Source organism: Phaethon aethereus (assembly GCF_964289735.1).
Source record: "Phaethon aethereus genome assembly, chromosome: 11".
Lineage (NCBI taxonomy): Eukaryota > Metazoa > Chordata > Aves > Phaethontiformes > Phaethontidae > Phaethon > Phaethon aethereus.
In genome coordinates this window covers 12,014,697-12,032,036 of record NC_138587.1, presented here as the reverse complement: position 1 = coordinate 12,032,036, position 17,340 = coordinate 12,014,697, and the positions used below count along the sequence as shown (strand labels likewise).

General features: G+C 39.4%; 1 protein-coding gene across 1 annotated transcript; it reads left to right on the top strand.

Annotated features, from left to right (window-relative positions):
• Positions 1–7: 7 nt before the first annotated feature.
• On the top strand, positions 8–2,843 carry LSM3 (LSM3 homolog, U6 small nuclear RNA and mRNA degradation associated; the record flags this gene model as incomplete). The annotated part of the gene is made up of 4 exons (XM_082004824.1): positions 8–28; positions 1,037–1,147; positions 2,340–2,435; positions 2,763–2,843. 4 exons carry the CDS (start codon positions 8–10, stop codon positions 2,841–2,843), a joined length of 309 nt encoding a protein of 102 aa, XP_081860950.1.
• Positions 2,844–17,340: the final 14,497 nt, after the last annotated feature.

The window sequence follows — 17,340 nt, the reverse complement described above, 5'->3', positions numbered from 1 at the left end:
TTGAAAGATGGCGGATGAGGTGGACCAGGTGAGCGGCTCCTTGCTTCCCTCAGGGCGGGAGGTAGCGGCGAGGCTTTCCCCGCTGCGGCTAGGCCCGCGCCCCCGTCTTTACTCCACGGGCCTGGGGAAACCTCCGCGGCTGGAGGGGCGTAAAATTGAGGCAAGCTTTCGGCTGGGCGTGCCTCCTGGCAAGGCCCCCCGCTTGGGCAGGCTGCGTGAGGTGCAGCCCCCCGGGGGAGCGCTTTCTGTGCGAGGTGAAGTTGCCACACGGCCTCGGTCCTGGCGGGGCTGGCAGGAGTGTGGGCGGGACACGCTTCAGGCCCGTTTCCCCCAGGCCCGTTCCCCGAGGAACCGCCAGAGGAGGGAAACGGAGGAGAACGACTGAGGAAAGTACCCTCGGCTCTTCCTCAGAGAAGGAAATAGGTAGCGTGCTGTGGGATATGCACGAAAACAATCACACATTTTAGCTGTGATACTGAAAGTACGCCCTTATCACAAAAAAGAGACCTCAGTCCAGTATGCTTTCAAGTTTCTCACCTGCTTTGAGGCCTGGCGTGACTGCTGTGTTGCTGAGGTAGGCCTTGGGGAGAGGTGTGTGTTTGGGGCAGGAGGGGCAGCATGTTACCCTAGCCGCCTGGCAAAAATGGCAGCGCGTGTTTGGTTTTTCTAGCCTGCACCATGTGATGGCACAGGTGTGGTGCTGGTCCGTAAGCTGGTGGGTGCATGCAGGTTAGGCTTTCTGCTGCAGTATGGACGATTCTTGCTGGTAAGCGATATGGTTTATACAACAGTGTGCATGAGGTGCAACTGGCTGCAAGCAAACTGAAGTCTTTTAACTCATTTTGCTCAGGCCGGTGAACTTCTGTGGAGTGGTAGTATCAGTTGTACTCAGGTTCAACAGGATGTGAAGGAATGATTTGGAATAGTTGCATCTGTGTTCTTACCTGTTTGTTTTCTGTGTTTCACGAGCACTGAGGAATGGAAAAGTCCACAGGCTTCTTCTATACAAATAACTTTTTATTTTTTATTTTTTTAGCAACAAACAACAAATACTGTAGAAGAGCCACTTGATCTCATCAGACTCAGTCTAGATGAGCGAATCTATGTCAAAATGAGGAATGACAGAGAGCTTAGAGGCAGACTACATGTAAGTAAAACTTTCAGAACACTGCCATGCTTATTCAGCTACGCACTGGGCAGCCTTTTTCATGTACAATGGTCTAGTACACAAGCTTACCTGTAATATTCCATTGATTGTTTAAAAAATTAGTTTAAAAACACAAGTAATTGTATCTCATAGTTAAAAGTGAGGAAGTGGTTAGAGAAGGTAGGTTAAAGATCATCTTAGTAAAAAGGGCTGAACCCTTTATCTTATCAAAACTGTAATGTGATCAGTGGAAAAACCTAATTTGTTCAGTACGCTGCTATTAAATGCTTCTCTAGAGAGTCAAGAGATGTATTTTAATTTTGGTGTCTCCTGAATGATACCAAGCAATTCATTCCACTGCTTTTGACTTCTGTTTCTGTGTCTGTGAAATAAGCAATAATGCTGCAGGCCTCTTCTTGTGAAGTGCCCTGAGGTCTATTTTAAGACTGAATTAAGATTATCATTATTGAACAAGTATCTCTTAAGGCATATGCTATGAGGGTATGATGGGATATGTACTCAGCTGGATTCTCTACAAATCTCATTTGTCTAAGTGCTTTCTTCTGAGAGCGGTATGTCTCTTAACAAGACAGATATTTTTGCTTTCTTAAGTCAGTCATCCTTCCTGAGTACTGTACTGTGTTGGGGAAGAGAAGCAGTTGCTCCATGCGTTAACTGGGCCTCAACTTCTTTGGGAACACAAAGATGAGGAGAGATCCATGAGGCAATGGTGTAGTTTGCAACATGCTTTTGTAAGGTGTTTGGAACATGGTTATTTTAAGTTTTTGTAGCACTGTATGAATTACAGCTTTCATATAGTTTCCATTGGCCCCAGGCAATCAATTCCAGGAGGCTGGACTGGCAGCAGAGGATGTGTAGCTAGTTTAATGTTAATGAAGTGTGTCTGTGTTCCTGCATGTGTTCTCACTGAAAGCTTCAGAGCCATTTCCCGGAAGAGTGTTTCATTGACTATAAATGTCTTCCCTTTTTGCTTATGCTGCAGAGTACTGATTTGTTGGCATTTATGTTTGAAATCATAACTATAACTGATACTACTTTGTTTTGACATAGTGGCACATTTTGGCCAAATCAGGCTAAACTAATTACGTCTGAAAGTTTCGCTAAAATTCTCATTTTAATGAGCTTGTGTTTGAATTTTGGAAGAAATAATAAACTAACTTCATTCCTACAGGCGTATGATCAGCACTTAAATATGATTTTGGGTGATGTGGAAGAAACTGTAACTACAATAGAGATTGATGAAGAAACCTATGAAGAAATCTATAAAGTAAGGACTTCAGTGTATTTATTCCCATAGAAAACTTTTTAAAAACTAAACTATGTTATATTGTTAAAGTAGTTTATTGCTGACTGCTTTTTGAACCAAGATCTAAAAGAAGTTTGGGCAAATTGTTGCAAAAGTACAAAGGATACCAAAAGACTTGGTGTTGGTTGTATTGATCTCTTTAGCATGCCAGAATGTTGTATGTTTCAGCTAACATTTGTTGGAGTTGTTTCTGGTGTTTTCTTATGGTTGAATTTGGTCATATGCTTAGCAGATACATCTTGTAAACTATGCTTTTGTAAATATAAATTTTTCTTTCCTTCTTCATAGTCTACCAAAAGGAATATTCCGATGCTCTTTGTCAGAGGTGACGGCGTTGTGCTTGTAGCTCCCCCGTTGAGGGTTGGTTGAAGCAACAAAGGATTTAACCTTGTTGGAAAGTTTCAGGCTTTTGGACAATGGTTCGTGTTTCGATCATGTGTCTCAATTCTGTACATGTTTTTTATAGGATGTTTTTGTCTGTCCTTTTGGGAAGGGGAGGGAAGGGGAACCAGTTTGCCTTGCAGAAAGTGTATGTAGTCAATTGAAGCAACCTGATTTTTTCAGAATTAATCTAACTGTTGTAAATTGGCTGGGTTTTGTCACATCAGTAAAAAAGCCTTTGTTTTTTCAATCTTGGCAAGCACTGTCTTAATTTTTTGTTTTAAATAAATTTGGTTTATCTTTCAGATTTGATTTGTCATGTTTTTATGTTGAAGACAATATTCTTTTCTTCTATAGAGCTAGTGCTATATTAAGTTATAGTATATAGCCTCACTGAGAAAATAGTAATTTTTGTGTGGTGTGTTAATTTCTATCCTTACTAACACCCGAGTCTTGCAGATTGTTGGGGGGGCAATACCACATTAATCTATGGTGCTATAATTTATGAGTTTTCTGCTTTCAAATTCTTGATGCATATCCTTGTAGCAGGGAAATAGTGTGTGTGTGTATCTATATCTTACACTTAAGGAAGCCCAACTTTACACATCTTAAAATGTTTTCAGATGTTTTTATTGTGGCTTTAACAGAGCTATGGTTCGCAAGGCCATGAGTAGAGACTTGGGTTGTTGCCTTGCATGATGTTGAGTTGCCTGCTGCATGCATTCATTTCCCACAGTCTGTAGCCTGTTTCAGTTCTTGAATACATTAAGTTTTGCTGAATGCTTAAGATGCTCATTAGTTATCTGCAGTGAGTGTACACTAGGACCCTGAACAAAGCTGTTTTTTAATACATACTTTCTCAGGCTCACTCTGTTTACAGTTTATTCTCTTTGTATGAAAAAAAGGCACTTATGCTGTGAAATGTTTTAATAAGTACGTTTGAAAAGCATATGAGATGTAAGTCTACGCTGAGACATTTCCTACAGAGCTTGACTTGTGACTTAATAAACTTATCTAGCTTCTTAGACACACTCTGGAGGGTTAGCAAAAGCAGCTTGCTCTGGCACTTTCTCCTATAGTTAAAATCTTGATAACTTATGCCCATAGCTTGTGAGCTCCAAACCACATTCTTCTTAAAGGAATACTGACTTTTTTGACAGGAAAATACATTTATCTTTTGAGTGTATATATACTTCATGCTCTTTGAAATAAGGAAAGCAGGGACTCATACAAAATCTGCTCTGCCTTCCAGGTGGCGTCTGTACTCTGTTCTCATGCAGTGTCCTCTAGCATTGGTATAGATTTTAAAAAATAGGAGTGGTAGCTGAAATAGTGAAGCTATTGCTGAGAATTAGTGTATTAATAGCAATTATAGTCTTAAATTTTTAATCATATGGAGACTTTCTACTATTTTCCTTGCATTTCATTTTAGAAAGGACAAATTGCTCTACATGCACCGGAATTTGTTATCTTACACCTGTGCATGATGCTGTTCATGCAAGGTCCCTTGTATGCAAATGAAAGAAGAAAGCATCTGTACAACTTACTACTGTAACATTATTTGAATGAAGAACAGTTATGTAGTGGCTCTGTAGCAGAGTTCCCTCACTGTACCATCTGTGCTTGAAGTGCTGTGAAGAAGGCTAGGATGAAAATAATTTTCTGTGATTCCTATCTCATCCATTCCTAGCATGTTGTTGCTTTAAGAGTTAACTCTGCAAGCATCAACTCCTGTTCCGTGTGTACACAACCCTTGGTGTTAGAAGACAGCTATTGATGCTACAATTGTTCCCCTTCTGGAAGGTGTACAAGGATGACTGCACTGAGATCCTTTTCAGTCTGTTATCTCCTACCACTCTAGGAGGCCAGAATAAATGCTTAGGGGGAGGGTAAGAATAGGTGAACACAGTGATAGTCCTCCAGTTCCCAGGGATCTGCACATCTGGGAAAGGAGGGAGTATGTCCTGCAGAACCCGAGGAATTTTTCTTCCATTAATTAGTCTACATCATTTTAGGAGTCTAGTAAGCCCCTTGCTATGTATTGTTATGGTATGTATGTCACAGGCTCAGTATGTGTTCTTTGAAGAAATACTTCTGGTTTTGGCTTTGTCTGGTTTGGACTTGGGTTTGAACTTTCTGTCCGTCACTTCCGTGTGTGTGACAGACAATGCTGGCTTGGTGGTGTTCAGAGATAGAGTAGACATTTACCTTTCCAAATTTTCTACTCCTAATTGTTCTTCAGTTTTGTCTTTTCCAGGTTTCAAAGAGATTTCTCTATTTAATTATCTTTGAGAGCTGCTCCATTCCTTTTTGTACTATATATTTTTTGTATTGGAGGACTGACATGATACACAAGGTGTTAGTACATCAGGAACTTCTGTGTTGCTAAATTTTAGAATGAATATCTGTTAATAACACTTGTTAGGTTCTCTGAGAATGGTAATAGAGATGTGAAGCCTACGTTTCCTTTACTTGAGCCATATTTGCCAGCATAGCACATTTATCTATATGTCCAGTAATTCTTAATGACAGAGTATCATCATGGTTGAAAGAAGTCAGCTCTGATTGTAAAGAATTCATACTGTCTGATTATAAAGAATCTATTATTGCTTATGTCCCTGAAATGTCCAGTAGCGACTTTTACTGACACTCCAATTTGAAATGAGCTCTCCAGAGTGGGAGCCAGTCTAAGCTCCTCCATGATGAATGTGTATTAAAAAAAAATGTTTTAAAAGCTTTTCTGCAGTCTTGTCTCTTTCTTACTGTTCCATTATTTGATTATCTGTTGGCTGTGCTAACTCTTTGTCAAGATTCTTGCTCCTGATGTGATTGGAAAATAATTCATTGTTAATTTTCCTCAATTTCTCAAATGCCTTTTCATATTGTTTTATGGTTTTTAACCTGCCAGAATTTTTAATATTACTCAGCTTCTTGAAGGTTGGATTTTTTTTTTCTAGCAGCTTTTTGTAGATAGTAGCCTTATTTTTAGCCTTTGGAATGTGTTTTTTTTGATAGGTGGCAGAGTAATTTCTCAATTTATTGTCTTCAAAGAGTTTCCTTTCTGCCTGCAACCATTTGACTCTCAGCAGCTCTTTTTATCAGTATTTTTATTATGTAATTCCCTTTCTCAGGAGTAGCAGTATAGTTGGACCTCTGGTGTCTTACTGCTTTTGTGAGTGTCAGCTACCTGTGAAACTTCCATGTGGACTCATTGTAACATTGATTTTTGAATTTTTAACTCCTGTAGGACACTAGATGGTGCTGCATTTCCTCAAATTCAAGCTTGGTTGGCTTTGACTGATGCATGTAGCCTGTGTCAACAGGCCCTGTAGTTGTGCAATTAATCATTTGTTTTTAATTAGGATGGCACTTGCTGACAGTTCTAAATTAACTGTGCTGCTCACCCATAAGTAAAGACCAAAATGTGTTTTGATGTTTATGTAGGCACAGACCAAGCCCGCAAAAGAGTTAAAGTAAAACAGTATGTGTGCCTTGCATTGTCAGTATTTAAAATGTGTGAACTCCAGACTAGCAGCTTTACTAGCAGAATTAGCTGAAGAATTATGCCATATAGAATAAATTGTGGTTAACCACTTTGCTGCTAAGCACTGCTTTGAGAAGAACAAGCACATTGTTGTGTGGTATACAAGGCTGCTTCTGCACCCATTGATTCAAGTGCTAGTTGTATGGCTGTCCAGTAACTTCACTGGAGAACTTCACTGCAGTTAATATTCAGCGGGACAAACAGCCTGCACCCCCAGGAATTAAACATTAAACTCCCAAAGTGACACATAGTTTACTTCTAATGACCCAATGCTGCTGCCTTTTTGAATCCACAGAAATTGATTTTGATCCAGTCTATGTATTTGAACAAGTTATAATTTTGTTCTAGGTGATACAGGGTTTGGAGGGATCTTTTTTTAAAGTTGAGCAAAGATTACATTATGTTTCATTCTCTCTCTATTCCCCAGCACAGGACAAGCCCAGCATTTGGATAATAGGTTATAGTAAGACTTGGGCAGTGTGAGCAATGGTGGACTTCTGTGGGGACTCAGGGCTGGAAAAGCAGAATAATATTGATCAACAACGCTGTCTCCTCTTGATGTTTCTGTTCTTGGTCTGTAGGCGCTGGAAATTTGTAATGTGAGCTATTTGAGAGAAGGAAGCTTGTAAGCCCTTAGAATTCTTATTAGAACTGTAGCACTGGGAAGGGAGCTGGTTCAGTGCAAGATGACAAATGTTGTGCATTGTTTTTTGGACTGATGATGACATATACAGAAAATCCCATCAGGCTTATTAAGGTTTAAGGCATTCATGCCAAGATCATTGATGGGCTGAATACATCATTACTGAGGGTGTAGGACTCCCATGTTTCTAAACAGGAAGCTGCTTTCATATACTAAACAAAAAGAATGGGAAAGAAAAATAGAAAGTTCTACAGAAAATTGAAGCACAGTGTCCAAGCCAGCCTTTTTTTTTGGGGGGGGGGGGGGGGGGGGGGGGGCAAAGAATGGGTGGAAGGAAGAGAATAGATGATGTGGGTTGGAACGGAAAACAAGAACCACTGATGGAAAAAGATGTAGTCAGAAACCCTGTTTGAGTGAATTTTTTCATTGTTACCCAAATTAGTTTGAATGGAAGAGAGGCCCACTCCCAAATTTTGGAAACTTAGGCCAAAAAGCCTATTTAGTTCTACAGTGACATTTGATCAGTTTATGATGTGACTGCCTGCAACAGCAAGGGACTAGGCATGCTGACTGTCTGTGTGGCAGAAAACACTGCATAAGCCTTTGGAAGAGTTGGGTAATGACTGATCATGAAGGGGGGTTTTAGCAATGTTTTCTTCTGTATGGTACATGGTAAATATGGAGATTTACTTACTCAAGGTACATATGAAAGTCTTCAGAAGAGATAAGAATATTCCAATGTAAGCAGGTTTTGTGAATTAGAAGGATGTTATTTGATCCAGAGTATGTACAGTGTTCCTTAATCTTATACATTTTTGTATTCTGAAAGTAAGGGATAGCATAAACCTTAAATGGAAGAGATAAATTTTCTTATTTGTGAAGATGATAAAATTCACGTGGCAACATAAAATAGTTCTTGAAAACTGGTATAGTTCCAGAAACTTCAGCAAGCCTAATCTGTGTTAATAGTTAAATCATAAAGTATCTTTAATACCTCAGGTAATTGATGCATTTCCAATTTCTCTTTGGTTTTAATGATGAAAATTGCTTTAGTTTTTTTGAACCAGTTTTTTAATTAATTGTCTGACAAAGACCTATGCTTCATGCATCTGTGCTGGCTAAACAGGGTGCTTTTTGATCACAGTCTGTTGGTTTACATCACCCAAAGCCCATGGCAGTGCATAGTTGCCCTCTGCAGTAGATGATCTAGTCTTTTGTCCAGCCTATTTCCAGATGATTTGAGCAAGGAATGTTCGCCAATGTCTTTAAACTGTTTGACAAGTGGAAGCCTCAATTCCATAAACTCTATTGTGATAGTGGATCAATTTTAGCCTCTAAAGGAGACCTTAGTGCTGTAGGTGCCTTAGTCCTGTTCCTTTTTCACAGCACTCAACCTTTCTGTGCACCAGTTATCATCTTTGGTAAGGAGGCTGCAAAAACCTTTGCTAGCAATGGCACAGTATATTAAATGATTGATAGTCTGATCACTACCTAACAGAACTCACAGTTGTGGCACTTCTGCTACAGTAAATTTTCATTTGCTCTTCTTGAATCTGCTAAACTGGGCATTAAAACATCTAGTTTTATGTAAATCACTGCATTAAATGTATGTCACTGGAGCCTGTCAATTAACACTAATCAGTGTGAAATGCTGTGTAAAAATTTTGACTGAGGAAGTCACATAATCCCTTCCCCAATCTGTTCTATGGAAATCACAAAGAACTTTGAAAGCAAACTTTTTTCTATAAAAAAGAAGAAAGTATGCTGCACTGAATTTAAAGTTAAAGTATGTCAAGTATTAAGTGTAAAACCTATGATTGTCATAATTGAATGCATTACTGAATTCTTCCAGAGCCTTCAAATTTTGGTGGCAGGGAAAAAATTTGAAACAAGTAAATGGTGCTCCAAATCTTGATTTCTTTAAGTAGCCTCTGCAACAGATGACTTTGTCACTCATCCTGAGCATATAATTGCTCTAATTAAGTTGGCTTTTTATGCTGTAAGGGTGACACAGGCTAAGGTAGATGTAATTACATTTTTTGCAGCAGGTGACTGTTGCTAGTGCATCCTGTGCTGTAGGTGGTGTGGTAAAGCAGAGTGCTGTAATTTGTTCTGTAGCACCTGTATTTAGTACTTTTCAGTAAAACAGTTGCCTCCCCCAGCTGCCCAGATGTTGCATTCCAGTGGTTAGCAGGTCTGAAGAATAAATGAGATACCAACAGATAACATCTAAGAGCTAATTTGATTTGTTCTACATTTGTAATGCATTCCTCCAAGCTAAATTCTTGTTGACTGAGGTGCTGCTTATAAAAGGCAAGAGATCCAAAGCTCTGCTGCAGCCCAGGAGAATACGCTATATTTAAATTGAACACAGCTCTTTAACAATTTTTTTGGTACCAAACCTACTGATTGTTATTGCCGCTTGTTAGTGTAATTCAAATATTCAGAGTTGTTTCTGTATTAATGCCCTCCTATCCATAAAGCACAGGCTCTAATCTCACTACCAGCTAATGGAAATTTTCCTCGTGATTAAATGTTAAGCCTTTAGAACTTACTTGTCCTGCATTCATTCCCTGAAAACCAACCTAAAACCAGCAATGCTATATGCATGCAGCTTCCAGATTCACAACAGCCTGTGCGTAACACAAGAGATCCCTGTCCACTGCACTCAATCCTACATCTAGCTGTCATAGCTATTTTTTCTTTCTTAAGGCAGTGTGATGTCTATACAATGATTTTTTTCCCTCTCATGCACAGTCTCATGAGTTAAGGAGAAGTATTTCACATGTGGTGTTCCAGGTGTTGAATAGGAAGTTTGCTGTGTAATTTTCCATTACTTCTGTTTTCCTCTGGATTTTCTTTTAGTACTGTTGTCCCACAGAAAGGTTACAAGGTTTCCTGCTTGGGAAGGGCTCTGCCATCCCTAGGATGAAACTTCCAGGACAGACATTTCTCAATCTTACTCTGATGTTTCTGGTACCAGTCTTAATACACAGCTCTGAAAAGAGGGTGAGCACAGTTCTTTGGTTGACACAGCTGCACAGAGAAGATGACCAGTCACAGAGAAATTGTAGTATCATCAGTTCTACAACAGAGATCTGCTGGTTCTTGATCCAGTGTCTCTTCTGCTGTCTGTATGCTTTCCAGTCCTGTCTCATAATCTTGATATTTTTTTTTAAAGGATGCAAGCTATACATCTGATTCAATAAAATTGACCCATTTGATCACAAAAAAGTAAATTTTAAGGATTTAAATAAAAACACTGACCAAGTCTCCCTTGCATTTTCCTTCTTCTCTAGCCTATAGCTAGTTAAGTTGTCAGCTTCAGGAATATACTCCAGTATGTTCTTTATTGTGACTGATAGTTTTTTCATTTCTCTACTGTTCTCCTCTAACTAGTAATTAGCTCTTTTTTTAAAAAAAAAGGCAGTCTTAACCATCAGTGAACACTTAAATGTCTGCTTATTGATGAAGCTTCAGTAGACACTGCATTGATCTCATAGAAGACATGTCAGTAAAGTTGGCATTAATGGACATCTGCCATGTCAAGCAAATCTCTGAAACTTTTTATACAATCACAAACTGCAGTTGCAGTTTTGAGCTGGTGATAATTGCGGCCTACTAGTCAGAGAAATAACAGGTACATTAAGGTTGGACTTGATCTTGAAGGTCCTTTCCAACCTAGTGATTCTGTGATGATTTCCTTTTCAAAAACACCTATTCTCATCATCTGTTTCATGAAGAAGTGCAGTCATGTACGGAAGGATTTAACTTTTGGCCTGTTCAAAACATGCAGGTACATCTCTGAAGCATTTGTGTTCTGTTCAAGGCGTTTCTACCCTTGGAATGCCTCTCCTTGTGTTTGAGGGAAGGTGTTAGACTGAGTTGCAGAGCATCCTTTGAGCTAATTGTCCACCCACTTCTTATTTTGTTTGATGTATGCCTGTGGCATTAGCAGTTGCATTGTGCCAATGTTTGTCATTAATCCCTAGGATTTTTATTTCTGGTGAGAGTTAAATGATGGCTGAATATCTGAAGTCATGGAGTTCTGCATGCAAAAAACATATCAATGTTTGAAAACTTTTTTGAGCCTAGCTGCAAAATTGTCAATGTCCAGAGATGTAACATGTAAGTGGTCTTTGTAGTATTCTTCTAGCTTGGAGATGAACCCTCTTCTTTCATTGCTCTGCTCAGGGGTATTCTAGTCTTGGAGGAAATTTGATTTTGTGTTTCCACTTTTGAAACCTGCTGTTACAGCACTGCTTGAGTTCTCATCTCCTGCATGCCTAGCTGATGGGTGCAAGTCCGTGTGATGGATGAGGGAGAATTTCCAGGAATTTTTAAGTTGTTCAGTGCTTGCTGATAAAACTGCTTGTGGGGCCTAAGTAGGAATTGCTTGCTGTGTCTGAGCAGCTTGGGGAAGCGACACATGTAGAACAGCTGTAGTTTTAACTTGAAGCAATTCTCCAGTCAGTTCAGGGAACAGGAGCTGCTTAAACCAGCATTGCAATTAAGGGAAAAATGTTCATTAAGCTACTGCTTAAACTCACATCAGAGTCCCCTTAGTGAAGAGTGGAGGTTTCAGAGTCCCCTCTTTTGATTGTTAGTACCGATACGAAGCAGGAATATGTACAAGAGGGGTCAGAAGAACTGAATGTAGTCTCAAAAAAAAATTCTCAGGGTTATATGGAAGGTATCCCCACTCATCATACTTTGCCTATTAGAGGTTTAGACAGTTTAAAAAAACAAACCAACCCTCAGCTAAACATGTGACATTTAAAAGACTATGTTAGATTGAAATTTGAGACAAATATTCAATAAGGTTTTTTATTTCATCAGAAGATACTCACCTATGTCTTATACAGCAGAATTGTGAGATTCCTATACAGAGAGGTTGTAAACAGAGCATGAAAATATATGATGTAAGCAGCCAATTTGCCTGGAGCAATTTTTTCTCTTCCACGGGGCCCTGTTGTGTAACTGTTCCCTTCAGTCTGGCTCTGGTGTTTATGGGCTGGGAGGTTACGTGAGAAACTAATCAGAACATTTTTCACTTCTAAGGACTAGGAATTTCTGGAGAAATCTGGAAGTTCTGCATGTAGTAATAGCATCCAGAGAAGCAAGGGTTAATTTCCATAAGATTCCTTGACAGAGTTTTCTCCAAATAAACACCTTCTATAAGTTAGGAATGAACTTAGTATTTTGTGTCCTTTGGGCAAGCTTGGGACAAGAGTCTTTGTCTTACCTTTTGTTTTTTTTTACTGTTGCGCTGTTCTAGGGAGCTGTGTAGGGTGACTGCTAATCCTCGGTGTGTGTCTAAGAGCAGCAGAAGCAATTACTGCAGGTCATGCTGACTTCGGGCTAGGTTCCTTTTGTTTTTAGGTTGCTTGTTAGTTACACTTCTAACTCAACATCCTTTGTTTCAGACAGAAAGCCACTGCAGGAATGCAATAGCAAGGAAAGGAGGAATGCTTCATTCATAAATCTGAGAGCACGTACAAAGGAGGCTATAAATTATTATCTAATTTCTTTCATCTGAAGAAAAGAAAGCAGGATATTGCAATTAAACGTTTTGTTCAAGATTGCATTCTGAGACCATGGCAGAGCTGCAAAAGGGTACATTGCTGTCCTCTTTAAAGAGTCTTTTAAATTCTAGAGCCCAGTAATGCAGACTGCACCATGAGTACATGGATCATTGTTTCTACTATTATACTGGTAACATGGAGGAAGCTGGTACCTCCAATACTGAAGGTATTGGAAAAGGAATTAAACTGAACCTACATGGTAAAATTTTGTTTCCTTCAATACATAATGCAAATAAAAGTGAGTAACATTAGTAGAAAATAAGTTTCAGTTTTAAGATTTCTATGTGGTTTTAATATTAAAAAGGTGAAAAGATGAAAAAATACTTTTAAGTGTGAGTCTTAAAAAAAAAATCTATCCTGAATAACTCAATCTCTCTCTCTAAAGAGAGTTGATAGTGGCTGCTCTTACTGCTGTAAAGTTCAAGTCAACAAAATGTAACTCAAAAGACAGAATAGAATGCTAGGCTAAGAGCAAAGATGTAATCCTCAAATTTGTGAATGAGAAATTTATTCTAATGCTTTCTTTTTCTATTGCCACAGCTAAATAACTTGGGTGTCATTAGCACAGCTGATACTTTTGTACTGGTAGCTCTGGATTTACAGTAGGCAGTAAACTGACTTGATTGAAACTCTTGGCATGCAAACTCTGTGTCTCTGCACTTCAGTCTGTTCTCAGCTATTTCACAGGTGTATTGAGAATTTGTCTGTAACAGTTTTTAATAGTAAGGTACCATGTCTGTATTAATTTTAATAACTTTCTACGGGCAATCTAGGAAGTAGATTGTGCTACCACGTCTCTCCATTAGGGTTATACCATGAAGTCCTGTAAAGGTATTACAGAAATACAGCTGCAACTGCATTTATTTAAGCTTCATTTTTCTAACATGCCTGGTTATTTAACACTGGGTCATATGATATAAATTACCCACTGTGAAAATTCCCTTGTTTATGTGAAACTTTGCATGAGCTTATTCCTTGCTGTCTTTTCAGACATCTTTACAACCAAGCATACACTCAATATCTATATGATTTTAGTTGTATATATCATTGGATTCTGGTGAGGTAGGAGGGAAGTGCAGTTGATTTGTATTTTTTAGTGACTTGTAAATATTAGCATAGGACATGCATTACATGAGAATGCAGTTCAAGAATCAACAAACTGATGGGTGAATATGTACACTGTCATTTACTAACTTCTGAACAAGAAGCAGCCTTGTGGGTTACATAAGTTATGCCTAGGTCTTGCCTTCTTGAAATCCAACCTAAACCTCTCCCTTCCTGTGTACTTAAAGATACAACAAGCTGGGAGCCTCCTTGATTGTGGTGTGACAGTATGGCTCACGGAAGGTACAGGCCCTAGCATGTGATATGCATTAGGTTGGAGCAAGGTGGAGCACTGCATGGTGAGATCCTGTAGTGTCTGTGAGCTGTACCTCAGGGTGCTGAAGATGAAAGCTTCAGCAGTGTGAAGCTCTGCGTGGGCAGTGTTTGGCCCACAGGCTATGTTCACCATCCCTCGTGTTCACTGGAATGTAGAACTTTCCAGCCTAACACAGATTGTGTTTGTTTTTTTAACTGTTTAACAAAATAGAACTTGTAATTATCTGACCCTAAGTAGGAGTCACTTAAAATGCATTAGTCAAGGCCAAAGGAATTTCCATTTCACTCATAGCTCACACTAACCCTCATTCTAAGCTCTTCTATGTTGAGAAACCGCCAACTCAACTGTGGGTGAACTGTCTTTACTGGCATGATGTTTCTCAAATTGATGCCAGGCATTCTCACTTTAGACTCGGGCTTTTACACAGTAACCCTGCATATCCCTTGGGTACACTTTTACACAAGTGTGAACTTCCCGCTTAGCTCTGTGCTGCCTTTGAATCTTGAGGCTGAATTGATAAACCACAGCACCCCAGCTTATCCTCTGTGGCTTCACCAAGGGCACTTAAATAATTCTGAATGAGTTTTACTTTTTAGAGAAATGAGGTAAGCAGTTAAGAGCCTTGCAGCTAGACAAAATAATCAGTGAATTCTGGTTTATTATAGAGGGGTTATCAGGATTACAGACTGCAGTGTCAAATAATTTTCAGCAAGGGTTCAGACAATGGAATATATCTCTGGTAGACTCCAGCTTCTTCAGCATACTACAGTGGCTTTATCCATCTCTCCCGCTCTTTGTAGAGTCTCCCTCTGTATTTGTTAAGAAATCCTTTTGAAGGTGTATGGGAATTCACTTTTAAAAGTCAGTGTTTGATACTCAAAATTTCTGCTGTTTTTGGCAAAACATCCTGTCTCAAATGTAATGTTCCATTCACATCTGTAGGGGACAATGTACAGCTGGGGTTTAGATGAATCTGCCCATCTCCTTATCTTCCAGACCAAGGAAATACAAGGAGGCTTTGTCTTTTCCTCATCATTACAAAAAGCATCTGCAAAGGCTGAGGCATAAAGAGTGATCGTAATACAAATATTCTTAATATGGGATTATGTGAATGACCAGATGCAATGGAGGAAGGAAAAGTGTATGTGTGCGGCAGTTCTGCCTTGGCTAGCCTTGTGGCCTTAATGACTTGATCTGGAGAGGGGCAGCATTTTTCTTCTTTTTCTCCTGGAACTTCACTGATCAATAGACTTTCCAATAGTTACATGATGGAATGACAAAAATGGTCCTGTTTCCTAAGAAATGTCTCTGGTGGCAAAGTTTTTAAAGGTCTGGGAGTTTCCCTATTGTATTTAGTGGGGCCTTTGGCTCATAAACACATTAAACAAAGAAACAATAGATCCCTTGGGGAATTTTAAAAGCTGAAGTGTAGGAACTTTAATAATATTATGAGGACCTAATATGTCTGATGTGGGAACTTAAATCTGAGGCAAGAATTATGAAAAGAATGTTTGAAGTGAAGATTTAATTACATGATTTATTGTTAATCGTTATTACTATATATACAGTGCCAGGGGCACTCCTGGTGCTTTACAGATGATTACAGAATAGCAATTCCCAGATCAAAGATCTTGATCATGCAATCTTTATTCGTGTAAATATTCCCCATGGGGCCTGATCTTGTTCCATGTTAAAACTCAATAATGCCCCCCTAACACAGCCCATCACAGACAATTAAAAGAACTTCAGCAAGAGAACACTGATTAATTATCCTCCCCAGAACACTGAATATTTTGGTGCCATATATTGTATGGATAAAAGATATCTATTGTGTTTTAGCAAACCTCACATTTTTCTGCAGCTTTATTTCTTAATTACAGTGTCAGCAAGCATTAAGATTATTTTCATGATAGAAGCAGCTTATTTCTGGAAGAAAAAAGTCCACTGGCTTGTCCCCATATGTTTCAGACCCTGTTCATTTAATGGCGCCAATTTACTTGCATATAATTGTTCCCTCAGTGGCCAGTATCGAAAGTTTCACCTTCAAAGACAGATGCTGAATGTGAAAGACTCCTGCGAGCTATGCAGATGCTGAAATCTCTATTTGCAGAAGGTTCTGCTTTCCTTTGTTTCGTCCTGTGACACTTTGCACTCCACTGGAAATGCACCAATGAGCAATGCACTTAGATGGTTTTCTTATTCTTCAGTTGAGATGGCTGTTGTTTATCCACTGGGTTGCTGTAGGCAGCCACAGAAGTGAACACAGCTTGTGCAGCCATCTTTTGGCTTATGTCTTTGAGACATAACAGCTCTGGTGGGGAGAGATTGAGGCGATTGCAGAAGGCAAAGGAGGCTTTTTTTTCCTCCGTCTGTTACAGGATTTTAATACAGCTTTTTGCAGCGTGCTGTCCCATGGCTCTAAAAGTAGTGGCATGTAGTACAGAGAAAGGTATTCGGGATAGCGATTTGTGGTGATCTACATGCCTAAGATTCCAGTGTAGTGATCAGGATTCAGATTCCTATCTGAATATCGTAGGTCTAGACAGTGGGTAGGGAGTATTGCTAGAGGAGGCAGTTTGGATGATCCCCAACACTGCCTGCTCTTGAAAACACTTTTTTTTTTTCTTTCAAAGTTGTGTTTAATCATTAAGATTTAAACTGTCTAAGGTGTCACATAATTACGCAGGATGTTAATGAAGTATAGTACTTGGTGCAGGAATGAGCGTTGCTCTGGCCAGTAGCTGGATGGCACTAACCAATTTTGTGTTTATAGCTTATAACAGGGAAGCACTTTTTTGTGCAACTCCTAGTTACATTTCAAAACTTACTGCCACAAGCTGGTGTGGAGGTCAGAAGTCTATGTATGTTAAAAATGGGACTAGGGTAATTTATGGAGGGTAGGTCCGTTTGTTAAACACAGTAGTTCTGCTGTGATCTCTCAGTCCTACACTGTTGATTGCTGGAGAGTAGGAGGATGTCCCTGGGGAAGAATTGCTCTATATACACACCCTGTTTCTTAGCTTCTCTACCTTACTGTTGAAAACAATGTGCTATGCTAAAGGGAGCTGTCAGCTGGCTCAGTGGGATTGTTCTTACATTCTCACGCATTCCAGGTACTTCTAAACTTCTGATTTCAGACCCTAATAGGGTGGCTCATAGCATTATTAATCCTCCTTGTATTGTATTCATAGCCACACAACGCTTCCTAAGCTCCCTAACTCCTGTCCCAGCGTGCCTAGAATTGAATTCTCAAGAAGGGCTGGTCTGTAGTTCTTACCAGTTCTACACGTAAAATTCTGACTCCCCTGAATCAATGACAAACCTTCAGAGGG